The following is a 26,557-nucleotide window of genomic DNA, read 5'->3' as shown; positions in this document are numbered from 1 at the left end:
CTAACATGAAAATGTTATTAAAATGTTTTTAAAATACCTATAAGCAGTGCTAGCTGCTAACCAGTGTTGTGTAAGTTCCTCAAAAAATTAATTCACACAAATGAGTAATTACTACTCTAAAATTGTAATCAGATAACTGACTTCACTGATTACATAATCAAAAAAGTAATTAAATTACACATTACTTTTAAGTTATGTTCTAAATCTCAAAGAAAAGCTTTTGTTTTTTTCCAATTTGTGTCCTAAAAAAGTAGTTTATTAAGATTACACCCAACACTGCTGCTAACTGTCTCAATGTTTTGAATCTTCAGAAATTCCGGTTGCTGCTGGCTAGCCCTGATGCTGGTTACAAAGTTTTCAAAAAAATACAGAAAAACGGACATGGAAAAGCAGAGATGTTTCCAGGTAAACACTGCATATCAAGTCTCCATATCATGTTTTCTATTCTAATAGTGTTCACCATCCACTACAGTTAATCATTCTAACTACAGTAATTTTTCACTAGGTTTGGAGGAGGCCATCACTGTAGATGACATCCTGAGTGACGAGCAGCTACAGGCTGAAAACAACTACGTGCAGGTCAGTGAAATCTGGCCTATTTACAAAGAAATTCACCTCTATTAACTTAAACACGTAATATTAATGGTTTTGGGGCTGGTTGGGATGACTGTATTTACAGTATCACGAGATGGTAGAAATGGCGAGGGAGATTTTGCCTTATGTATAGATTCATTTGCTTTAAGTTATTTACAAATGAGAGTGACAAAAAAAGAATAATGGGTAAAGACAAACTTTGATGTTGGCTTGACAAAGCTTTGTCTAAAAAGTTTGAAGATTAAACAGACAGGCTGTCACATAGATAGCAGGAGTGTAACGGTTCTCGGTAAAAAAAACTAACTGTACAGTTCGCCACCCACAGTTCGGGAAGCACTGCGGTCGGTTCACCTCAAGTTTAATGATGCATCTGGAGCACACGTTTTGGTCAAGAAAACAAAGCATCAAACAGACAGGCCCAGTTACAACCTCAGCTAATGCACCTGAATGGATCTGTAGATGGATACGCTCCGCCTGTGTTTCACGTGGGTCAACTTGATGACATCACAGTTCTGCACGCATTGTGTGTAGTTTAAAATGGCAAGTGTAGAAAACGAGCCACTGATAGAAAAACCCCCTGCGTTTCTCCTTTCTGGGAATATTTTCTTTTTGCAGTCAATTACAACAGTGATGGTCAAAAGATGTTTACAAAACAGGCACTGTTTTCAGACATCGCTCGACATGAGTGCTGTATTCTGGTAATATATGTCAATAATGCATGTGAGGGTTTATTTAAAACACACATGCCAGTTCATCCTGTTTCCTCATGTGGCTGTAATCTATCACGAGCATCAATAATGCGCTTTGATTAATGGCATTAGGATGCCGTTATAGTAATACACTGAAACATGATTAATCTTTTACGCCGACATCACCCCAGGGAAAGAGCCGCAGGTGAGCCGAAACTGCACACACTCCCTTCCATTTTTAAGCAGGCACTCAGTGCTAATTCGGACAGATATGAAACAATAACTAAAGTCCTTGGGGTGTTCATGTGGGATTTCCATGTATTATTAAAATACTCGAGCAGCATTATTACAACATCCCTTCTCATATGCATTTTAATAGCAAGGTTATTCCTTTTATAGTGATGTACAGCTTCCGAATATTGATTATATGTTGAGATGAGTCTGAAATGCACTTTGTTGACGCATGTAGCGTAATAGTGCAGGTATTAAGTTAAAATGTTGATTTAGTAATTAGATAAAGGACCCTGATGAAAATTAACCCTGGTTTTACTATAGTAATATTGTAGTAACAAGACAATTAACTATGGTTTTACAACAGTAATACTGTAGTTTCTATATAGTAACCATGATTTTACTATATATTGTAACCATGACAGTAACCATGTTTATTTTGTGGTTAATATGATTTTACTACAAATGCCATGGTTAGACTATGGTTACTATTGTAAAACAATGATTGTTATTTAAGGGCAAACCTGCTGAAGTGTTTACTAAATAGATTATATTCTTTGGATTTGGCAGTAATATGTTTTTCTGAACAAAGCAAATACCGAACCATACCAAAACGTGATCCTTAAACCGTGATACAAACCGAACCATGAGAAATTCAACCGTTACACCCCTAATAGATAGTCAGATAAACAGATTAGTTTTACAGTTTTGAGTCTTTGTTTTTAACTCAAGTATTGCATGATGTGATGCTGTTTTTGCACTGATGCCAGACATATTAGCTCTGCATAATTGTACTTTAATAATCAAATGAGATGAAGTCCCTTTTATTTGGATTTATTTCACTGGATGATTTAAAACAGGCAGTACCACATGCTTTTTTAAATAAAACCAATTTTTTGTTGAATTTTCAGCAAAAATAACTGGCCACCCCTGTGTCTTCAATGGAAAATAATAATGTTGGCATTTTTTTTTTTTTTTTTTTTTTTTTTACATCTTATCTCTCACTCAGAACTGTATTGACTGGAACAGGGATGTACTGAAGAAAGAGCTTGGGTTGGATGATGAGGACATTATCGATTTGCCCATTCTGTTTAAACTGCTTAAATATGAAGAAGAGGAAGAGGGAGAAGCCCCACGGGCTGCGGCCTACTACCCCGACATGGTACAGCAAAATATCAAAAATATATTGAAGATACGCTGTGCGTTTGTTTTTCCATTTAAAAAGAAATCGGCAAAAACTAAAAATGTTCTTTTTTTTTTTTCCTGTAAAATAAAAATGCAATAATTCAGCTTGATTTATCAATTTATAAATTTTTTGGTTAATTTGTAGAAAGTTGGTATACAGCTTGAATATTTTATTTCGCGCTTATGGGTGGGCCTGAAATGCCTGTATGACAGAATAAGAATTCACAGCTGTTAAACATAACAGATTGATTAGTCTCATTTTACATTAAATACTTTATATTTCTTCAAAACAATTGACTTTTGATGTTTATGTTGCAATTCCTAATAAAGTTACTGGACAACTAGCATTTTTTGGGACTTGGAAAAAGCCAATTTTTACTTGCATTTGGCACTTGGTGAGTGTTCATTTTGGAACCTGATTGCAACTATGTTGTTTTTCATTATTAATTATCCACAATGGAAAACTGTGACACAAAATGTAACTGTAAAATATCAGCAACCTGCTAAATACAAGCTGTATGCTTATTTTCTACCCAGGCCATAAATAAATAAACTAAATTGAACTTAATATACAGTAGATTTTCAGTTTCTTTGACAAAACAAAATAAACCATTTTTAGTTTTTGCCCATTTCTTTTTTTGATATTAACATTTTATTGATTTAAAAAACAAAAAAACAAAAAAAAAAACAGGATTGAAGAAACGGAACACACACACACAGAATCAAATTATATGTCCCTCCCCCTGAACTCCCTCCCTGCGAACCTTCTAAAAAGGCTAAATAGTTGCCCCAATTATTAAATAACTCTGTATTACCTAGCCTTCTATAAGACATTCCTTCAAAAGCCGCTACCCTGCCCATCTCTGTATGCCACTCTTGAAACGAGGGCACTCCAGCCAACTTCCATCCCCTAAGAATAATTTGTCTGCCAATCATAACACTGGCCAGGCCCCAATTCTTTATGTATTTATCCCCTATATTAATGACCGCCCCATCGCCTAAAATACAGAGTCTGGGGCTAAATGAAATTTGAGTGCCCAATACGTCACACATAAAACTCTGAACCCTCAACTAAAAACACGGGTTGTGTCCCCATCTTCTGATTGGCATCGCCAGCAGGTGGGTGAGTCTTTAAGACCAAGCCTATACAATCTAGAGGGGGTCCAATAGAATCTATGTAAAATCTTAAATTGCATAAGGTGCACCCTTGCATCTCTAGATGTAGACTTGACGTTTTTTTAGAATCCTAGCCCACACTCCCTCCTTCAATACCAAGTTTAAATCTTTCTCCCACAATCTCTTGAGAGAAGTTAAAGCTCTGTCCCCCAGACTCTGAACTAGCAGGGAGTAATACACCGATGCCTCATGACCTTTTCCAAAAACAGTAATCCCCTCTCCCAGAGTATCTGCCGCTTTAGGGGGGTGTATGCTACTCCCAAAAATAGTACAGAGCAGATGGCACAGCTGTAAATACCTACAAAATTGAGACCTGGGAATCCCAATATGTTGAACCAAATTTTCAAAGGATCTCAAATCTCCACTCTCATATAGGTCACCGAGTGTATTAACTTCCCTCTCAATCCACTCAGACCAGCAGAAAGGGGACTTATTAATACATAATTTTGGGTTCAGCCATAGGCTCGAAGCAACATTTAAATAAAGGTCTGAATTAAACATTCTGGACACTTTTGTCCATACCGCGTGCAAATGCGAGATAACGGGCTGTAACTTCTCCGGTTAGTTTGATAGAAAGGCTTTGCAATGGCAAAATAGGGGCAAGAACTTCCTGTTCAATACAAAACCAGGGAGGGGCTCTCTTAGGTGGAAGCGACCAATGAGCCAAATGTCTGAGACCGAATGCATAATAATAAAACAAAATCTTAGGTAGGCCTAGCCCACCTGTCAATCAGCCTATGTAACTTATTAAAATGTAATCTAGGACGCTTACCATTCGCTATGCTATCAAATTGCTTGAAATAAGAGAGGGGGACATCTATATGGAGAGACTGTAGCAGGTAGCTGAATTTTGGAATACAATTAATTTTAATAACATTAACCTTTCCAATCATAGATGAAGTAATGTAATGAAGTCTACCTGCCCACATCGCTCAAACCTTTTTATTAAGGGATCAAAATTAACTAACTAAATCACACAAATTTGCTGGGAATAAAATACCCAAATACTTAATGCCCTGTTTGGGCCACTGGAAGGTGCCCAGCTGAAAAGTTGTTACAGGGCAATACGCTGTCAGAGCCAAAGCTTTGGATTTAGACCAATTGACTCTGTATCCTGAGAACTTAGAAAAGAAATTGATAATGCTGTGGAGGCAAGGCATAGATCTAGTAGGTTCAGAGACAAATAATAAAATATCATCTGCATATAGCAAAAGCTTATGCGCCACACCTCCAACCACCACCCCTGGAAAATCCTCCTCCTTTCTTATCGCGGCTGCTAATGGTTCCAGGGCAAGACAGAGCAATAATGGGGAAAGAGGGCAACCCTGCCGGGTGCCCCTATCCAGAGTAAAATAATCTGAAATTAATCCATTGTTTTTGCCCATTTCTTAATTTTAAAGTGGAAAATCTAATGTTGTTCATTCATATATTTTTTTTGTTATTTTTCAGAACTATACTGTGCATTAAAATATTCTAGTTTAGCTAAATTCCACTTTAAACCAAAAGCAGAACAAATATCAATGGATGAATGTATCATTCATTTACTGCTGTCATTTACATAATGTAATGTGCATTTTTTTTTTTTTTTTTTTTTTTAATAGTCTAATAATTTATTTTAACCTTTGTTTTGATGTATTTACCCTCAGGTGAACATGATCGTGTTGGATAACCAATTAGGCATCCCAAAGCCTTTTGGGCCCCAGGTAAATGGCAAGTGTGCCCTGGAGACAGAGATGCGGTCTCTTCTGGAGCCTCTGGGCCTCAAGTGTACATTCATTGATGACTTTGCCCCCTACCACAAGATGCTGGGTGAAGTTCACTGTGGATCCAACATCCTTCGGGAACCATCTACTTTTAGATGGTGGAACCTGGAGCTGTAAGAGAGAGAGAGAAGGAAAAACTAGGCAGAAGAGAGACCTCCAAGTTGTGCCTATTATTCTTAAACAGATGATCAGATCTGATTAATTCTGGCAATAAACAAAGCATACGTGCCTTAAACTTAAAAGTACCAGTAAAGCAAAAGCAAATGACTTCAAGTAACATAGGCAAATCGACATTGTTCCAAAGCTATATACAGTTATTTTCTTTCGTTGGACACAAAATATATTTTGAAGAATATCCAAGCTACTGTTTTCCATACAGTGAAAGCATATAGTGACCAAGGGCTGTCAAGCTCCAAAAAGGACAGAAAAGCACAACAAAAGTATCTTAGAGTAGTCTATGTAACTTGTGCGCTACATTCAAAAGTCTTCTGAAGCTGTATGATAGTTTTGTGAGGAAAAGACAAAAATTCAAGGCGTTATTCAATGAAAATCTTTCCATCGGGGCTTGTGTTCTATTCAGATATGGTGTGCCAAGATAAATCAAGCCAAGTTTGATGTGAATGATATCAAACTTCATTGGTTCTTGTGTCTGTCATTATTATCATCAACCCTGGTGTGATGTATTAAAATGCTGCATATTTAAATTGAACAGGAATTGAGCTCTGGCGGATTTTCTGCAAATACAACATTTTACGAATCTCGGAATAAAGTCATATAAAGTACTTTGGTGCTTTTTGCCATTTTTAGAGCTCAACAGTCCCAGTATGAAAAACTTGACATTCTGAAATCTTTTGTGTGTAAATGAAAACAGAATTTTCACTTTTGGGTAAAATAATTCTTTAATGCTTTGTAAAAGCTTCATGACTCTACTATTTTTGAATACTGCAGGATTTCTAAAAAATTTAAAGGCTTACCAAAAGTGAAAAATAATACAAGTCACTTAAGAGCTCAAATGTGTTTTCTTTCTTTTTTTGAATTGCTATAATTTTTTTCTTTTATTTTACTTGATGCTGTACTGAGTTTCTAAGTTAACTGTGAACCATAGAAAAAGGACAATTAATAAAAATCTACCACTATGACAATACTTTTCAAAATATATTCTGAAAAGGAATATTTCGGGTTAAATACAAGCTAGCTCAGTCAGCAACATTTGTGCCATAATGTTGATTCCAACAAAAATTAATTTAGACTCGTCCCTACTTTTCTTGAAAAAAAAAAAAAAAAAAAAAAATCGAGGTCACAGTGAGTCACTTACAATAGAAGTGAACGTGGCCAGTTTTTGGAGGGTTTAAAGGCAGCAATGTGAAGCTTACAATTTTACAAAAGCACTTGCATCAATTCTTCTGTTAAAACTTATGTATTATTTGAACTGCGAAGTTGTTTAAATCTGAGCTATAAAGTTGTTTAAATAGTTGTTTTGCATCACGTCGTCATTGCCAACAGAAAAAAGTTAGAAAGCGATTTTATCACACGTTTAACATTTATCGGCAGGGCTTTTCACCTTCATTCTAAGTGTCTCACTGTAACCTCGATTTTTGCTTTATTTTTAAGAAAAGGGACATGAAATGAATTTTTCTGTTGATTGAGCTTAAATTGTATTGAACCCGGAATATTCCTTTAAGTATTAATAATGCCTTAATTGCCGCCTTTATTGGTGATTTATTTATTGGGTGCATGTCTTACCATACTCCATTACACATTAAAGCAATAAATAAACATTCAATAAACCCTCTTTATTAAACAGTCTTTAATTACAAAAAAAGGAGAAAATGTTTTATTTACATTGGAGCATTTCCTAAAAGTACCATTGTAAGCACATGTTGTAAAAGAGAACACAATCACATTAAGCAGTCGGTGCTGTGTTTGGAATGAGTTTGTGCTTAAATGGCTCTAGCGTGCGCAAATTCAGTATGTGCAGTTCAACCAATTAGCAAAGACTTTGTGCACTAACACATGGTGCATTTCTCTATCTATCCTTGTTTTTCTTACATTTCCTTTCTCCACAAACAGTTTAATAGGTAAAATCCCCTGATAGGCCAAAGGTCTGTTGAGTAGAAGAATTTTAAGCAAAAGTTTCCAGTGAACTTAGTTTATTGGTAATGAGATACCTCTTCATAAGAGAAATTAACTGGACATTAACCTTTAAAAAAGTACCACAGTAATATCATTTTTGGACACTACCATGATGAAAATAATTCTTTCAAGTACCTTGAAGTCCCATGCAAATGGAATATGAATATTTATGAATATAGTAATAATAATATGGTACTACCATTTGATACATTGACTGTACAATGGTAAAACCACAGTACAATTACATATTAGTTGATTACAAGTTCTAAAAATGGCATTCCCCCCCCCCAATGAAAACTATATGAATACAAATAGATGAAATTTAGTTTGAAAAGAGAATAAGTAAAGCAAACCATCATTGGTTAACATTAAGCATTTCTTCAGTAAGTTCTGACCTAGTGTTTTATGCCCATATCCATGAACATATGCAGGGTTGCCACTAGGGCTGGGTATTGCCTGGCACCTCACAATATGATACTGTGTTTGCATTCAAAAGACAAAACTCCCCAGGGAGGCAAAGAGCAATATATGAACTTTCTCACAATTAGCATCTCTTACAGAGGCACCACACCCCACTGAGCAAAGATTGCAAATTCACACCTCATTGTTGCTCTTCCACACCTCAAACTCATATAAGATCTGTATGTCACAAAATATCATATCTGATGTATACATATAATATAACTAGGCATGTTTGGTATCATTTAAAAGGTCTCAGTGCGACTGGTACTATGGTCTCATCCCCACAATACAGTTTTAAGAATGTAGACAAATTCTGGCCACTGCTTGGGGGTGCGCCTCCCTCCTTGGTCTTTCAAATAAATTACCTCCTATATGCAGATAAAGTATGACCCCCGGACTTCTAAACCTGACCACTCCCAAATTCCCTTTGTTTATGTTTTCTCTGGTTTGGGTATTTAAGGAAATGTAACACATAGTTCATTGGAATTTTCTGTAGCCAGAAATCCCAGTGGTGCTTATACTACGTATTCTGCTGAAGTCAGGTATGCATCTGTTACTCTTAAGATTCATCTATAAGCATTAGATGTTTTGTATTGATTATTTCTGAATTATGTAATTGGCTTGATACATATTCACCTGACTAATAAATTGTTAAACTTGATTCTATTCTGACTTATTCTGAATTTATTGGCTTTAGTAGATAATATTAAATTCCTGTTACCGCAAATCTGTGATCAGGGTTAATACATACTAAGACCAAGAATTTGATGGAGCATGAAGCACATCAACTGGGATCTTAAGCTTTCTGATTAACCATTTGGCTTTAGTTAAGTGTAATGGACTGTAAAGGCTAAAGAAAGTACTATCTGGCACAATGTAATTTTGATCGACCAGTCCAGATAGCACTAGTCATGACCCCTGTTTAATGCTAATATTATTCTAGTCAAGTGTAATAGGAAACTATAGAACTAAACAAAACTACTATTTGGGTAATGGTATGTTGGTCAGCCTTGTCCAACTAGTATTAGTCATTTACCTCTGTCTAGAGATAATATTACATTAATTAAGTGTATACAGATCTATAGAAACTAAGCAAAACTACTAATTAGAAATAGATAAGCTGCGGTAGTAATCTTTTTTTTTTTTAATTATTATTATTAGTCGTTTACCTCTAGCTAAAGATCAAACTGATAAGTTTGTGACTGTGGGATCCATGTACACTGCCGGCATGAGATCCTAAGCGACAGGATTGCGAATGAACGAGTGCAATTTAAAAGTATAGAATTAACTAGAATAGTATCCAAATCTAGAGAATTGATGATCAACAATAACTGGAATCTCAAACTAAATTCGAGGTCTAATATAATTGGAGTCAGATAAAATTATTAATGGAGTCAGATTTGGTCTTAACTAAAACTAATTTAAGACGCCAAAACCAAACGTGCGCCAGAAAAGACGAACGTGCAGATACCTTCACCACTCCTTCCCCATTTTTGCAATACATATTGCAATACACGTCACGATTCGATATATTGTGATACATCACCATAACATAGTTTGATTAGATTACAAATCAATTCCAATTTCAATTCTAATTCATTTGGGTATATTATGGTTATATACTGATGTCTGATGAAGAGCTCGAAACATGTAGCTCGAAACATCACGGTTTTGTATCTTGGTGAGCTCATTAAATTGATTTGGAAGTAACAGTGTGCCAACAGAATACACAAATAGTTGAATATAAATATCAATACGTGGAGCTAAAATATCGATACAATACCATGAGAAAAAGAATCACAATACATCAGTATTTGATTGTATCGACACAGCCCTATAGAAAACAATGAAATCTTAATAGTGATGGAAATTTCCGTTGTGAACACAAATTCTTCTACATTAGTTCTGCTCTAAAATGTTTAAACGGCTAGACATTGCTCTTTGTGAGTGGCTGATTAATATAAATTCAATTCGAAAGTATAAATTCAAATCTCACAACCTTTCTGTCTTATTGAAGACATTTTGATACTATTATTATGTGTAACAGTGGTAAACTATTAAAATTCCAATGACTGCTAACTGAAGTACAAATGGAAATCCTTTTCCAATGATTATATATGACTGAAAAAGTCATGGAAATACATTGGTGAAAAGGTGTGGGAAACCTGCATATGTATTTGCAATTTGGACAGTTTTACATTCATATTGCTCTCTGTTGCCATTATAAGCTTAAAAAAAAAAAAAAAAAGGCAACGTCAGTACATCTTTTATAAGAAGTTGACCACTGAATGGACTTCCAAGACACATTTGCACAGCTAGTTTTGCTCATTTGACTTACCTTGAAACATTAAACTGCTAACGTGAAGCTACAACATTAGTGTATGTTTTACATAGATGTCAGTTTTACCACAGCAAACAGTCAAGATGTGGTCATTTAAAATATCCAGATCAGGAAAATATCAGCCTACTCTTAATAAATAATATTTTAAAAGTTTACATAATCTCACACCTGACCTTTTTCATCATAAAGTCTAATGCCTAAGCTTTGTATATTAGAGAGGATGTGAAATGGCTTGGGTGGTTCTTCACACCAGAAACAAGATCAAGTCAACTACAGACGACACATACCATTAACAATATTAATTCCCGACATCATTATTCATTACTGACAGATAACGACGCAAAACGTAACCAAAACGAGTACAAAAACAAAACTACACGCAGCCAGTTGTGTATTACAGTGTTTTGTGGGTTCACATGTTTGAGAGTTTTAAGCATGATGGGTTTAGGTTGAATTTTTGGTTGATATTTTGTTATTTTGAAAGGTGCAGAAATCTTGTGACAGCTTGCATGGCAAAAATCTTTTTTCTTAATCAGTATTTTGTCTTGTTTTTCCAGGAGACAAACCTGTAATATACTTAAACTAAGTTAAAATGACTTGAGAAGCAAAATTGCGTACGATATTGACTGAATCAAGTTTATATTTCTTTCCCCAATGGAAATGCTTTGAGAAATGTAATTTTGTTTGAACGATATTTAGATATTTGGTAACACTTTACAATAAGTTTCTAATTGTTAACATTTGTAAATGCATGAGGTATCATGAACTAACAATGAACAATATATATTTTTACAACATTTATTAATCTTAAATGTTGATTAAAATACTATTGTTCATTGTTAGTTCATGTTAACTAATGTACTGTATATAACTAATGTTAATGAACACTACCTTACTTTAAATTGTTACCTCATATTTTTACTGAAAACACAACAATACAGATGAAGAAAAAGTTACTAAAAGACCTACTCCCAACAGTGAGCCTCAATAAATAAATAAATACATAAATATGACAGCTAAAAAAACAAAACAAATGTGGGTCACCATTAATAGAATATAGTGCAAGAAAGAAAGAGAGGCCTATGTTAAGGCAATAATCATGCATTTCCAGTTAAATGGAGTGATTCACACCAGGCAGAGACTTTCTCTACTGTGAATTTGGCCCTTCTTGATGCCTACCTGCTTTCACACAACACAAGACGTGCTCAGCAGGTTTGCTATTTTGCCTGTAGGCAAATGGCCACATGATAGTGGATAAAGTGGTTGTGTCCTTAAAAGTGTGTGCTGATTTTCTGATGCACACTTGCCCGACTGTATGGCGTGCTGCTTTAACATCTAGCGATTAGCTCTCCTTTACATCTCTTTCTCTAGAGGAACTCTAGAGAGTATGCCCAGTTTCCAATACAGAGGGCTGTGTATGAAAATGCTGAAAGAGACAAAGAATACAAGGTCTTGTAAATGCCATGCTACATTTAACCTATACAATTATAAAGAGAAACTCAAAATATACATAAACAAGCAAGCACAAGGAGTCATTTACTTTCCCTCATGTCATTACAAACCACTACTTGCTTTCTTTTGTGGAACACTGAAGAGGCTGATAGGCAAAATATCAGCCTAAGTCACCATTCACTTTCATTGTATGAAAAAAGATGCATTGAAAGTAAATGGTGATTGAGACTAACATAATGCCTCCTGTGTTCCACAGAGGAAAGAAAGTCATACGGGTCTGGAACAAAATGAGGGTGAGTAAATGGTGGCAGAATTTTAATTTTTTGGTTGAACTATTGCTTATGGGAGTATATTACTCCCATATCATTCCCACAATTACTTGTCCTAACCTGCTGATGGACATCCATAAAGTCATCTAGACAGCCTACAGGACAGCTAGCAGTTCTGTGTAGGACAAAAAGATGATCCAGTTAACAAGCTAAATACAATGAAAACCACATTATATCTGATATTCAAATGGAAATGGAGCCAAGTTAGGGTAGACGCCGTGTTTAGACTGATGCAAATGAAATAGGGGCCGTGAGGGATTGACATACAGTCTAAGTTGTTTAGTCTGAATACTTTGTACTGTTGTATCTTGTTGTCAATTGTTCAACCGTCAAACTTTGAAAATACATCTTTCCAAAAATTTACAGTGAACAGAAAACGTGGGCCTATATTTGAATATACACAAATGCAAATTAGATTTGATAGCTGAAGTGAAAGGGAAGATTTCCAGTGAATAACAACTTAAGTTTGGTCTGTTCCTCAGACAAAGCTATTGTATGACTTCAGAAGCCTTGGAATATACCGCAAGTGTACTAAGGACTACTTTGATGGTTCTTTTTGGAGCTTGACAGCCCCAGGTCTCTATATAAAAGGGTTTCGAAGGACATGAGGGTGTGTAAAAAATTTGTAGGTGTACTATCCCTTTAAGACTGTATTACTTGTCAGCCTTAAAACAAAGTAAAATTACTTGACAAGCAAATCTGTGTCTAATTGTAATTAATTTTATTTATCTTACCCCATTGGAAATATTTTTTTGTAGTTTTAAGACAAATTCACAGACAAATTTAGTGAGGTTTTATAAAGATAAAAAAACGAAGAAAAAAAAATATGGTAAGAGCAACAACCTTCATTCAAGATAAATTCTTTGAAAACAAGTTGTATTATCTTTAACTTAAAGTTAAGTTTGATTGTTCTTACCATATTGTGTTTTTTTTTTCCTTTCTTGTTTTAAACCACAAACAATTTGTAAGAAATCTTGAAATCTGGCTTAAAATTTTATTAAAAAATTATTTGACAATGGGGTAAGGAAACTAAACTTAATTCAGTCCTCATTAAGTAATTAACTAATTTTAATAAAATTAAATAATAATAAAAAAATAAAACTTAAAACTCATTAAAGTAATTTAACAATTTTAAGATATTTTTACTAGAAAAAAGACAAATACTGGTTAATAAAATCCACAAAATTAAGATTTTGTTACTAAAAGATTGCATTTCTAAGATGTGCATGTTTATGTGAGTGTATGTGTTGGTGTGGCTGCTATTCACAGTTCTCACCGAGTCTTGCCTTTCTGTTTTGGGACATATAGGTTCAGACTGCTGTCGAACGGGACCTATAGCCACAAAGACAATGGTCAAGGCCTGGGCACAATAAACTACTATACACTACACATACTATATACTCTGTATACTGCAGCATCTTGCAAAAAATTATGTTCCTATTTTGTATATACTCTATCAAATAAATGTTCTGGGTTTAAAACAAGTTAACACAGAAAATTATTTCAACTACTCCCTGGTTTGAAAATCAGCAAAACAAATCTCACAGTAAAGTAATTCATTTCCACTGTAAGTCTAGGGCAAGACATTCCAGAGGGTTTAAAAAGCAGAAATGTGCAGACTGTATTTTCTTCTGCACAAAAATATTTTTATTTGAACTGTAAAATTGTCTAAACTGTCCATTTAGAGATGGGACAACCCTTCTAGGTGGAAGAACTTGTAGTTATGTGCTGAATTTTCTCTATGTTTACAGTCCATTTCTGGTATCCAAAGATACCAGGTCTACTGGCTTTACATGGTCATGACAGGGTCTTGATCCGGTGGCCCTCCATCCACACCTTGACTGACCTGGCTGTGTGGCATGGAGCACTGTCCTGCTGGAAAAAATAATCCTCAGAGTTGGGGAACATAGTCAGAGCAAAAGCAAGCAAGTTTTCTTCCAGGATAAGACGAATCTGCCCGATTCCAGCCTTGCTGAAGCACCCCCAGATCATCACTGATCCTCCACCTGGTCGTCTAATGGTTAGATAGAAACCTGGAGAGGCCTTCAAGCCATGTGTCTCACAGCCACTGTGAAATTTGGTAGAGGATTGGTGATGATCTGGGGGTGCTTCAGCAAGGCTGGAATCTTTGTGAAGGATGCATGAATCAATCCACGTACAAGGTTATCCTGGAAGAAAACTTGCTTCCTTCTGCTCTGACAATGTTCCCCAACTCTGAGGATTGGTTTTTCCAGCAGGCAATGCTCAATGCCACACAGCCAGGTCAATCAAGGTGTGGATGGAGGACCACTGAATCAAGACCCTGTCATGGCCAGCCCAATCTCCAGACCTGAACCCCATTGAAAACCTCTGGAATGTGATCAAGAGGAAGATGGGTGGCCACAAGCCATCAAACAAAGCCGAGCTGCTTGAATGTTTGCGCCAGGAGTGGCATAAAGTCACCCAACAGCAATGTGAAAGACTGGTAGAGAGCATGCCAAGATGCATAAAAGCTGTGATAGAAAATCAGGGTTATTCCACCAAATATTGATTTCTGAAATCTTCCTAAGTTAAAACATTAGTGTAGTGTTGTTTAAAAATTAACAAGAACTTGTTTTCTTTGCATTATTCGAGGTCTAAAAACACTGCATCTTTTTTTGTTATTTTGACCAGTTGTCATTTTCTGCAAATAAATGCTCTAAATGACAATATTTTTATTTGGAATTTGGGAGAAATGTTGTCCGTACTTTATAGAATAAAACAAAAATGTTCATTATACTCAAACACATTCCTATAAATAGTAAATCCAGAGAAACTGATAATTTTGCAGTGGTCTCGTAATTTTGTTCACAGCTGTACAAGCCTGGTTCGTCACAAAAAGGAACTGAAGTATGTGTTTGAGAGTTTGCAAACTGGAAATGATACTGGTAAAATATTTGCTATGTCTCACCATGTGAACTGCTCTTACAAGCACTACCAGAGCTGTCTTCCAACCAAACGGCACTGTATGTAAACACATCTCGCTTATGAGGCGTACCAGCTGAAGACAGACTCTCCTGTATTCCAGAAAGATTAAAAAATTATTGTAAAAAAACAAACAAAAAAAAACGTCTTTGCCCAAACAATTAAATTCAAATTCCAATACGCCTTTGTGCAACTGGCTGCAAATAGTACAGGCTTGTCTTATCTACCTGTCAGTTTGTATGAATGCACAAGATGGTTACACAATGAAAATAATTTGAGGACAATGTAATCTTTAAATATAATATGAGTAATTCTGTTTTCTCCATATTGGCGACTGATGTAATAATGATTTAAAAGTGGGTGTGGCCTCACCAGTCCGGTGTCATACTCTTCCGCTGCATCATGCTCCTGTTCGTTCTCCTCCACCACGCTGGTAAAGCTGCTGGCATTGGACGAGGAGCGAGATAGGTCATGTGACTCTGGGATAGAAGGAGCTCGACAGTACATGCCAGAACTACAAACAGATACAAATTTATTAGGTCATATTAAAGAAAGTACCTAGTTTACATAGTGTAATCACATGCAACCAAGATTTTACAAGTCAGTGGTTATGTTTGGAATGGCATACTAACATACTTCTATTTCTGTAGTACATAGAATGTATACTGTGCAAAGTATGCAAATTATCATTATGCTCAGATTACATGGATGAACTACTAAATTTGCCAAGCATGTGCAGCATGGAATAATGAGTCCCACAGTGCAATTCGACTTGACCTACATTTCCAGTGTGATGAATGAACTTGAAGTAATTTTAATATCTGTCTTTACTCATTAAAAACAATTGCATTTATTTGTTATTAACTGGACACTGCTCGCTGAACTACACAAGTGATGTCATGAGGTCATGTAACATGTAGCATACTACTGTTTGAAATGTAAGCAGTATACAGTGTATACTGTGCAGTTTTCAATGTGCTGGTATTCCAGTCCAAACACAGGCAGTGTTCACATTGGTGCTCACCTGATCTTGGTGGTTGGCATCTCTGGTGAGCTCTGATTGGATGAATTGTCTGATCTGAGGTCCTGAGCGTTGTGTCCAATGTCAGATGCCCTCTGTGGACTTGGGGACACCTCTCTACTGCTGAGATTGAGTTAATGACAAACGAGGTGATGAAGAGGACAAATCTATTAAAAATCTAGTTTAAAATCAAATAAAATGTAATAACATTTTCCTTACACCTTGAAAACATGTGTGTACACGTTTTAATCTATATTTTCAGAAAGGTTTGGAAACATTTTTAATGTATCTTATTTATAATTATTATTATCATTTTTACAAATATATAATCTTATAAAGATCTTTTTTCATGACAATCACAGGACAAGATTTTTGACTTTAACCCCAGCAAAAAAATAAATAAAAATAAAATAATATAAAATGTAGGACTGCTTTTCCTCATTTTCTTGTTATTCGTACCTCCTCTCCTGAACTTCTTGTATGTTCTCAATCCCAATAGCGCTGCTCCTCCTGGAACTGAACGGACCAGATTTCTTACGGGTTGGGCTTTTTCCAGGAATGATCAAGGACTGTGGAGAAACGCACTTGGGTCAGAAGTTGATTCTAATTTTGTATCCACTGCATTGTTACCATGATAATTAACTTTCATTTTCTTTTTAGTTTATTTTAAAATAACGAATGATCTTAAATGATTTTAACTTGACTATTATATGTAAACACAGAAAACACAGTCATTTTCAGCACCCTTTAACAATGCACTCAGATTGCTTGAAGGGACTGTCCCTGTTATTAATGAACTGTGTGTTGCTTTAAATGAAATGTTACCTGCTCTAAGATAAGTAATTTTAGTAAATGCTCATGAAGTCAGTGTTTCATGAATTCCTATTATGACAGGAGAATGTTCAAGAACTATCCCTTTAATTTTTTCCCTTATTACAATTATTATTTTTGGATCAGGAAATAAAGCAAGCAGGCCCACCATTGTTGTTGCTGTGTCACTCACACTACAAGATGCTGCAATAATATCAAACATGATTGAAAACATCAGTGTCTGCGACAGCTCAAGATGGCTCAAATTGCGTTGTTGCACTTTTCATACATTAAATCAGTAGCAGTGAAAAAATCATGTAATGAGGGCACGTTCTAAGCATCAAAATAAAAACAGCTTCAGCATCTAAACTAGAAAACCGGTCCAAATCTGAGGATTTTCAGTTTAACAGTGCCAACTTCAATATCTCATTTCTTGGACTTTTGTTGTAAATATGTTCACAAACAAATTTGGATCTCTAATAGCCGGTTATGTCAGCCTGTTATGAGAGTTTCTGTTAGTTATAGCTGTTGCATTTGTTGTCATAGTGATGGAGAGTGGACAGACACTTGTCGAGAGCCCCATCTGTTTTACTGACCACCATTCAAATGCATCATAACAACAGATAACAGATCAGTTTTCTTTCTCTTTAATGTCAAATGATAAACATCAGAAATGACAAGAGAGGACCTGATCTAGGATCAGCCCAAAACCTCACAGATGTGCCACCATGACATGTTCTCAAAGGTCAAACCCGCTCGAAGGGCACAGTTTTTGCCAGCTGCTACTCTGCCAGGCTGAAGTACACAGAGGCCAGAGTGGCTGGCACAAACTAAAGCTGGCACATTGTTTTGGTTCATCTAATGACAGATTGCTTTTTCAGGCACTGGCCCTGAAATTCAAGATGTTGTGTCTTTTTAAAAGACCCCATGAAATACAAATTGGGGTTTTGTGGCTTTTAGTCTATGACTTTTAGCTTTAAAGGCACCAATATGCTAGTATACTCTAGGGCTGCAACAACTAATCGAAAAAAATCATATAATGAAAAAATCGATAATGAAAATCATCGACAATGAATTTTATTTTCGATTAGTTGGATATATGCGGCGAGCACAGAGAAGCTCCGCCAGTGATGCCACTTTACAGCCCAGTGAAAATGTGTAGCATGATGAAACTCGTTTGAAAAAACATGACCAAAGATGTCCAGCGCAAAAGAGCACTTTATAAACATTTCAAAGAAGATCATAGTAAGCATACAGTTTAATGTGGAGCGGTTGCTGCATCAGGTGCGTTGATAGAGGGCGTGTGGTGTTTGATGCGCTTGAGAGTTGTTTCTCTCAAACACATCACTTACATTTTACTGCTATTTTTTGTTTTATAATGTATACATGTTATGAATACAAAATCAGGTGCGTATTTCCAGGTATTTCACAAAACTGTTTGTGTCACCATTGCCCTCTGCTGGGCTGATTTTTTTCTGTCCCACTCCATCTCTGATGTATCATTTTACTCTTTAATTAACAGTACTTTTTAAGTTTTACATGTAAAGGAAAAGAACTGTTTTGCATATGTCCTGAAGTTATAATGATAAAAATCAAACATAACTATTCATGATTCAGGCTTTGTTCAAAGTTTTGTGAGAGTATAGAATCATTCAGTACAGTAAAGCAAACCAAATCCTTACGCCCTTTATCATATCTGTTTCTTAAAACTATTTTTGTAATAAAATACAGGACATGTAGTTATTTATCTGATTAATCGAAGAAATAATCGAAGATTTATCAATTATCAAAATAATCGTTAGTTGCAGCCCTAGTATACTTCTAAAATTTCAAATGTACAGTTTTTATCTTACTGAAAAATTGACTGAAATATTGATGACATCCTTCACTATACAGATTTTTGTCCAATCCAATTCTCTCTAGAATGAGAAAGTCCCTTCCCCTAATAACACATGCAAACTAACTAGCAAGTATTAAATTGTGGTTCATGGCTGTGATGTAAAAAAAAAAAAGAAAAAAAAAAAAGGAGGGGGACAATAAAGGGACAAGCCCATTAAAATGTACTGTCTAAATTAATAAAAGGTAATATATCAAACAGAGGAAAGCAAACTGCACCTGTCAAGCGTTTTCACTGGGTTTTTAACAATTGTAGATCCACTGATAGCTAGAAGGACATTCATACTCACAATGCCAGTTGTTTTTGGGGTGTCTGGAGGGTTGTGTGTAAAGCTTCCACTGTGGCTTGTGGAAACACTGTGTGGTTTCTTATTACTGAGGCCCATAGCATCCATAGACTGACTTCTATTGCGGATTACTCGCTGCAAAGAAGAAAACAATAAATGAAATCACTGCAACAACACTAGATGGCACTCTAGAGCTGCTCATATGAAAAAGGAAGGTTATAAACTAAATTTGAGGGACAGGAAGAGGGCAAATTTTCTATACACTAAGAATATACAGACCTACTACTGTACATTTACGGAAATGTGCATTATAAAACGAGAGCATTTTGCATGGAATTCTGTATCCCATAATGTGCTCAACTTGACTTTCCATTTCCAGAGTGGCATAATGAAGTGGTATTTTGTGATTTTTAATATCTTTTTGCTTTATTATTTGAACAAACTGACAAATGTTTTTTACAAAAATGAATTAAAAATGCAAAATAAATGTACTTTAATGTACTATGTACTATCAAATTAACTTGAAGCAATTTCCTAAATTAAATATGCAATGTAAAGTTGTGTGACAACAATATAGTATTGTATTGTTTGAAATGTTTATTTGAACATATTTTTCCTTTCCACAGTCCATTTTATTTTTTAATTGTAGGCAGTATACATTGCTGTGAAAAATTATTTGCCCCCATCCTGATTTCTTCTGTTTTTGTGTATATCTCATACTAAACAGTTTCAAAAATTCTAACAAAATCTAACAGAAAACAAAGGCAATCTGAGCAAAGAGAAAATATCGTTTTTAAATGATAATGTTATTTATTGAAGCAAAAAAAGTTTGGGGCATATGTGAAAAAGTATTTGCCCCCTTAGTTACTAAATCCCCAAATCTGAAACTGCATTCATAATGGGGTTCAGATGGACTACACACACCCAGGCCAGATTACTGCCAGCCCTGTTCAATCAAATCAACACCTAAATAGAACTTTTTCAGCAGCATGAAGTTGGCTAAAAGGTCTCACCCAGTACCACACCATGCCAAGGTCGAAAGAAATTCCAGAAATTATGAGGAAAATGGTGATTGAAATACATCAGTCTGGGAAGGGTTGCAAAGCTATTTCAAAGGCTCTGGGACTCCAAATAACCCCAGTGAGAGCCATTATGTCCAAATGGAGAAAACTTGGCACAGTAGTGAACCTTCCCAGAAGAGGCCGACCTTCCAAAATTCCTCCAAGAGCACAGCGATGACTCATACAGGAAGTCACAAAAAAGCCAAGGACAACATCCAAGGAACTGCAGGCCTCTCTTGCATCAATAAAGGTCACTAATGACTCCACTATCAGAAAGACACTGGCCAAATATGCCATCCATGGAAGAGTGGCGAGGTGAAAACCACTGCTAACCCAGAAGAACATAAAGGCTCATCTGAATTTTGCCAAAACACACCTTGATGATCCTCAAACCTTTCGGGGGAATGTTCTGTGGACTGAAGAGTCAAAAGTGGAACTGTTTGGAAGACGGGGGTTTGTTACGTCTGGCGTAAATCAAACACAGAATTCCACAAAAAGAACATCATACCTACGGTCAAGCATGGCGGTGGTAGTATGATGGTGTGGGGATGCTTTGCTGCTTCAGGGCCATGGCGACTTGCAATAATTAAGGGAAACATGAATTCTGCTCTCTACCAGAAAATTCTAAAGGAGAACATCTGGTCATATATATATATATATATATATATATATATATATATATATATTTGAAAACTGTATTTTGTGTTTACTCAGGTTGCCTTTGTTTTAAGTTATATCTCGTTTGAAGATCTAAAACAATTTAGCATTCTTTAGATTAGAAATCAGGAAGGGGCAAATACTTTTTCAGATCACTGTACACTATACAGTGGCAAGAAAATGTAAGTGAACCTTTTGGAATAAGCTGATTTTCTGCATTAATTGGTCATAAAATGTGATCTCATCTTCATCAAAGTCACAAGTATAGACAAACTTCAAATGTGCTTAAGCTAACAACACACAAACAATTATCTTATCTTTCATGTCTTTATTGAACACATCCCATTAAACATTCACAATGCTGTGAAAAAAAGTAAGGGAACCCTTGGATTAGTAACTGGTTAATCCCCTTTGGCAGCAATAACCTCAACAAAGCATTTCCAGTAGCTGCAGTTTTCCTGCAAAACGTTCAGAATGAATTTTGGACCATTCTTCCTTACAGAACTGCTTCAGCTCAGCCATATTATTAGGATGTCTGGTGTGAATGGCTCTCTTGAGGTCATTCCACAGCATCTCTACTGGGTTAAGGTCTGCTCTCTGATTGGGCCACTCTAAAAGGTGGATTTTCTTTTTTTGAAGCCATTTACTTCGATGTTTAGGGTCATTGTCCTGCTGCACCACCCAACTTCTACTGAGCTTCAGCTTGCACACAGCAACCAAGACATTATCCTGTAGGATATCTTGATAAAATTGGGAATTCATTTTTCCATTATGGCATGCGGTCCAGGCATCCAAAGCAGCCCAAAATAATGATGCTCCCTCCACAGTATTTCACTGTTGGGATGATGTTTTAATGTTTGTATGCGGTGCCCTTGTTATGACATACATAGTGCTGTGTGTTCTTCCCAAACAATTCAACCTTAGTTTCTACTTCAGGCGCGCAGCAATGTTTTTGTTGGAAAGCAGCAGCTTCCTTCGTGGTCTCCTACCAACGGACACCATGCCTGTTTAATGTTTTCCGTAGACTCATGAACAGAGATGTTAACCAGTTTCAATGATTCCTTCAAGTCTCTAGCTGTCACTCTAGAGTTCTTTTTACCTCATTGAGCATTCTGCGAAGTCATCTTGGCTGGACGGCCACTTCTAGAGAGAGTACCACAGTACTAAATCGTCTCCATTTATAGACAGTTTGTCTAACTGTGGAAAGATGAATATCTAAACTCTTCGAGATAACTTAGTTACCCTTTCCAGCTTTATGCAAAGCAAAATTTCTTAAATGCAAGTCTTCTTGGATCTCTTTTTTGCGAGGCATAGTCCACGTCAGCAGATGCATCTTGTGAATAGCAAACTTAAAATAAGTCAAAGTAGCTCTAACCCACACCTCCAATGTCATTTCATTAACTGGATGCTAGGTTTGCCAACTCCTGACTCTAATTATCTTTTGTTGATGTCATTAGCCTAGGGTTCACATACTTTTTACAACCTACACTGTGAATGTTTGAATGATGTATTCAATATTTACAAGAACAGTATAACAATGTGTGCAATTAATTTAAACAGATTGTGGTTGTTCATTATTGTAACATAGATGAAGATCTAACCAGATTTTAAGACAAATTTATACATAAATGCATGTAATTCCAAAGGGTTCACATACTTTTTCTTGCCACTGTATACTGTGCAGTATGCAGTACTTTATCATTCCTACATAATCTGGACACTTCTGACATCCTATTTGATGTACTATGATTTGGGAACACACTGGGATCATGTTTTGTGACTGTTTTGTTATACAAAAAGGCAATTTTGTACTTAATTCATGTAAATAAATGCAGAGATGGTTCAATGTTTAATCACTGATCAACTCATGTATGCAGAGCCCAAATCAAATATGGCGACATGTCAATAACATTAAACCTCATTGTTCTTGTGTCATGATATCATGACATTTACTCACTAGATTGGCAAGAACCAATGAAGTTTGATGTTATTGACTTGTCGTCATATTTGATTTGAGAGTGAATAACGACTTTCAGTCTGTTCATCATAAAAAGTGATTGTATGACTTCAGAAGACTTTAGAATATGATGCATGAGTTGCATGGAATAGTTTTATGACACTTTTGGGTGCTTTTTTAAGCTTTAAAGTAAGGCACTATCAGATGTTGCAACATTCTTAAAAAATATTAAAATAATGACATAATTGTATTTTTTGGGTGAACTTTTCCTTTAAAGAGAGTTTAATGAGCTACCTTGAAAGACTCAAAAAAGCCACCTCCCCCGCCACCTCCATTCTCCAGTTTGTCGTCATCTCCTCCCAGACCCATCATGGACTGACTCTTCATATGAATCTCCTCATACAATGTCTCCAACAGAGCAGAACGTGTTCTCTCCTGGAGAAATAAAAACCTTTCAATGTATTATGCATGCAGATGCTTCAACACAAACATACACATACACACACACACACACACACACACACACACAGTTGTTCCATTCTCACCTCCAGCTTGGCAAACTTCTCCGCTTTATAGCAGGAATACTCAGCATTGATCAGTTTGGTCAAGAGGAACTCGTGAAACTCTGGACTCTTGACAAAACACAATAAATAGAGAAAAAAATTAGGTTTATAAAACAGATACTTCAGACTGTGAAATCTGATTGGATGAGCCTTGTTTAAAGTCATTGTAAAATGGTTGATACACAGACACGTGACCATATATCAATCAATAAACCATGGCAGACTGTGCATTACAGTTTTACCACGGTGAAGGGGATTTTCTCCAGGCTGTGCCTAAAAACACCTCTTAACCATTGTAAAATCTCGTGTAACTCACAGTCTCTGGTGGCTTATTGCTTTAGGTGCTGTAAGCGAATTTTACATGGAAAGGTATGCAAAAAATTTTCCTACTCCCTGAAAGATATTATTTAAATAAGTGTCCTGAGATTTCACACTCTCTGTGACAGCTCTAGACTCTGTAAACAGCAAACAAAAACGTGTCCGCGGCCATGGTCTGTGACGTTTTCAACCTGTCAATAATTTTGCACGTTCTCATAGTATTGTAGTTGCAGCGAATCACTGAGGCTTAATGCCATTTTTATACCATACTGCTCATAACAGTTGTCAGTTGAGGGCGCTATTTTGCAGCTGTTGTTTTCAACAACCGTTTCTGCAAGATGTCGGTCTCAGTAAAGCTCATTTGGTATCTTTGGAGTACAGGGTTTTGGAAAGAGGGGCATGGCTAATTCAACAGCGCAGTCTCGTGGAAGTAGAAAGGCTAAAATTGCTTACAGCACCTTTAACTCTGTTTTCACTTTATCAACTTCACTTTTTGGTTAAAAAGTTATTTAGACACAATATAAATGTAAAAATACCAAATACTAAACACGTAGTGGGGTGAAAACCTGCAATTCATAGTCTACTTTATACAATTTATTTATAAACAAAGTGTTACGATTTTCAAACATTTAAATCAAAGAAAAGTTACAGTATGTTGTAAAATGAGTAGCATTTACAGTTCTGCACTATTTCTAGGTCACTAATCAAGTAAGCAAATTTGTGACATTGTCAATGTTAACTCCTTTGTACGAAAGGTCAGATTTTGTTGCTTCCATTGAAGCACTCAAGATGCCCTTTGGAACGTACTCAAATCATGCTGGAATAACGTGGATCATCAGGTTTTGCATAAATTGCCCATTGTATGTTTAAACTGTGTACCTTCTTGAAGATAGCTGGGTCTGGAAGGGCAGGTCCAAAGAAAGGCACATCATCTCTTGCAGTAACAGATACCTACAATAACACAAAAGGAAATATATGTTAGATATTAGGAAAGTTTTAAAACAAATCTAATCTCAAAGTTTCTAGAATTATGTTAAATAAGCCTAAACTGACTCATATAACAATGTGGAACAGTTTTCAAGACTGAATCACCAGCACTTAAGTATGTGTTTTTTGATTGATTCAACAATGGAACCAACAAAATAGCCCTACGCCAGAAGTGAGTCAACACAGTTACTCAAAATGGGTATGTGAAGTGCACAGAACAAAGACTTGATCCACATAATCCATGGCTTATCTGAATAATTAAAAAAGGATGTGCTTATTACCTTGTAGAGGACATTTTCTGTGCAGGCATTCTCAACTTGCACCACCACGTAAGCATGTAGGAAGTTTGATGCAATCATATCTGGTACAAATGGTGTGTTTTCTTCTTGGAACACAATAGCCACAATGTCATTTCCTATATGCCTCTTCCTTTGAAGCTGAAAATAAGTCACAACAGCATATGTTTTTCTCTATTAAACTTTTTCATCAGGGTAATAAGATGCTTGAGGGATGAATGAACTGATAGAAAACAACAGAACTGTGTACTATAAGAGGAAGCTGCTGGTAATGTCTGCACAATTGGTTCACGATTTACTACTTTTGAAAAGAACAGCGTGAAAAGAAACCTGAACTGAAAGAGGCCCAGTTTTTGAAATTCTAAATATCAGTTTAACCCTTAAATGCATACCTCAGGTCTTTAGAGACCTGGGACCTCATTCCACCCCCTGTTCAACATTTGTTTTTTGGAGTTATGCCCACACCTTTTTAGTATTCCTCAGTCTCTCTCTTATTAATAGTGTGACACACACATTTTTTTTTATAATGGCTTAAGTCCCCAAACTGTATAGGGTCTGAAAGAGTGTTGTTTTTTGTTGTTTTTTTCCCACACCATAAATTATAATTTGTATTGTTATTGCGTATCTATTTAAGTTTACTATCTCAGGATATCTATTTCTTTGTGTATTAGAAGAGAAATGAGTACTACATTCATACAAATAAGAACTACATCATGTTGACTTTCTGTGCAACAATGAACTATCAACAATGGTGAATTATCAGTACTTTATATGCATGTACACATACATAATATACATGTTATTTCTTACTCAAGGTGGCACTGATGTTTCAGTGATTGACTTGATTTACATTTGACATTGCTACTTGATGAAGAAACAACATTTAAGTAAACATGAAGTATGATATGACTATTGCCATTTGGGTGTACTACTGAAATAATGTAAGTTGTACATCTATTTAGACTTAATAAGTGCCTGAGAAAATACACATAAGATACACAGAAGTTTCACATACATTACATGTGGAGATTATGTGTTATGTGTAGCTCAATATGTGTTTGCCAGCCAGTTGCAACTCATGAAATTTCAGTGTGAAAATAATGAATCCTGTTTTAGATTTGTCCTGATTTGTTGCATTATCTCTTTAATTTATGATAAATAAAACATCAAAATATATAAAAATATACTTTATTTTATTGTTTTCTAATTGTCTTGAAAATATTTTTACAATTTTACATTATCTGGGCATTTTGTACATCCATTTTTGATAGATATAAGTGCCGGGTCTCTAAAGACTTGAATATGTAAGAGTGTTTGGAAAAATTACCATGCATTTAAGGGTTAAGAGATGCATTAGCATATATTTAATTACTTTCCACCATTAGTTTTGACCAAAAACATAGGCT

General features: G+C 35.8%; 2 protein-coding genes across 4 annotated transcripts in view; one reads left to right on the top strand and one right to left on the bottom strand.

The window, feature by feature from the left end:
• The window catches only part of LOC127446038 (protein-arginine deiminase type-2-like), a 32,103-nt gene extending 22,727 nt beyond the window's left edge, over positions 1-9,376 (top strand). The window contains exons 13-16 of the mRNA XM_051706651.1: positions 312-405; positions 506-579; positions 2,524-2,676; positions 5,522-9,376. Coding sequence (XP_051562611.1) covers positions 312-405; positions 506-579; positions 2,524-2,676; positions 5,522-5,755 — 555 coding nt within the window. The 3' untranslated portion in view covers positions 5,756-9,376. The remainder of the gene's footprint in view (positions 1-311; positions 406-505; positions 580-2,523; positions 2,677-5,521) is intronic.
• The window catches only part of LOC127446037 (rap1 GTPase-activating protein 1-like), a 78,207-nt gene continuing 57,964 nt past the window's right edge, over positions 6,315-26,557 (bottom strand). For all 3 annotated transcript variants that reach the window (XM_051706647.1, XM_051706648.1, XM_051706650.1), the window contains 12 exons: positions 25,137-25,292; positions 24,748-24,819; positions 23,533-23,619; positions 23,282-23,422; positions 19,316-19,447; positions 16,779-16,888; positions 16,323-16,442; positions 15,671-15,812; positions 15,285-15,390; positions 13,632-13,687; positions 12,416-12,470; positions 6,315-12,000 (listed from right to left, as the gene is read on the bottom strand). In XM_051706647.1, coding sequence (XP_051562607.1) covers positions 12,462-12,470; positions 13,632-13,687; positions 15,285-15,390; positions 15,671-15,812; positions 16,323-16,442; positions 16,779-16,888; positions 19,316-19,447; positions 23,282-23,422; positions 23,533-23,619; positions 24,748-24,819; positions 25,137-25,292 — 1,131 coding nt within the window. In that variant the 3' untranslated portion in view covers positions 6,315-12,000; positions 12,416-12,461. The remainder of the gene's footprint in view (positions 12,001-12,415; positions 12,471-13,631; positions 13,688-15,284; positions 15,391-15,670; positions 15,813-16,322; positions 16,443-16,778; positions 16,889-19,315; positions 19,448-23,281; positions 23,423-23,532; positions 23,620-24,747; positions 24,820-25,136; positions 25,293-26,557) is intronic.

This window comes from Myxocyprinus asiaticus, chromosome 9, assembly GCF_019703515.2.
Source record: "Myxocyprinus asiaticus isolate MX2 ecotype Aquarium Trade chromosome 9, UBuf_Myxa_2, whole genome shotgun sequence".
NCBI lineage: Eukaryota > Metazoa > Chordata > Actinopteri > Cypriniformes > Catostomidae > Myxocyprinus > Myxocyprinus asiaticus.
The sequence above is the reverse complement of the archived record's forward strand: the minus strand, read 5'-3'. Positions and strand labels throughout refer to the sequence as shown.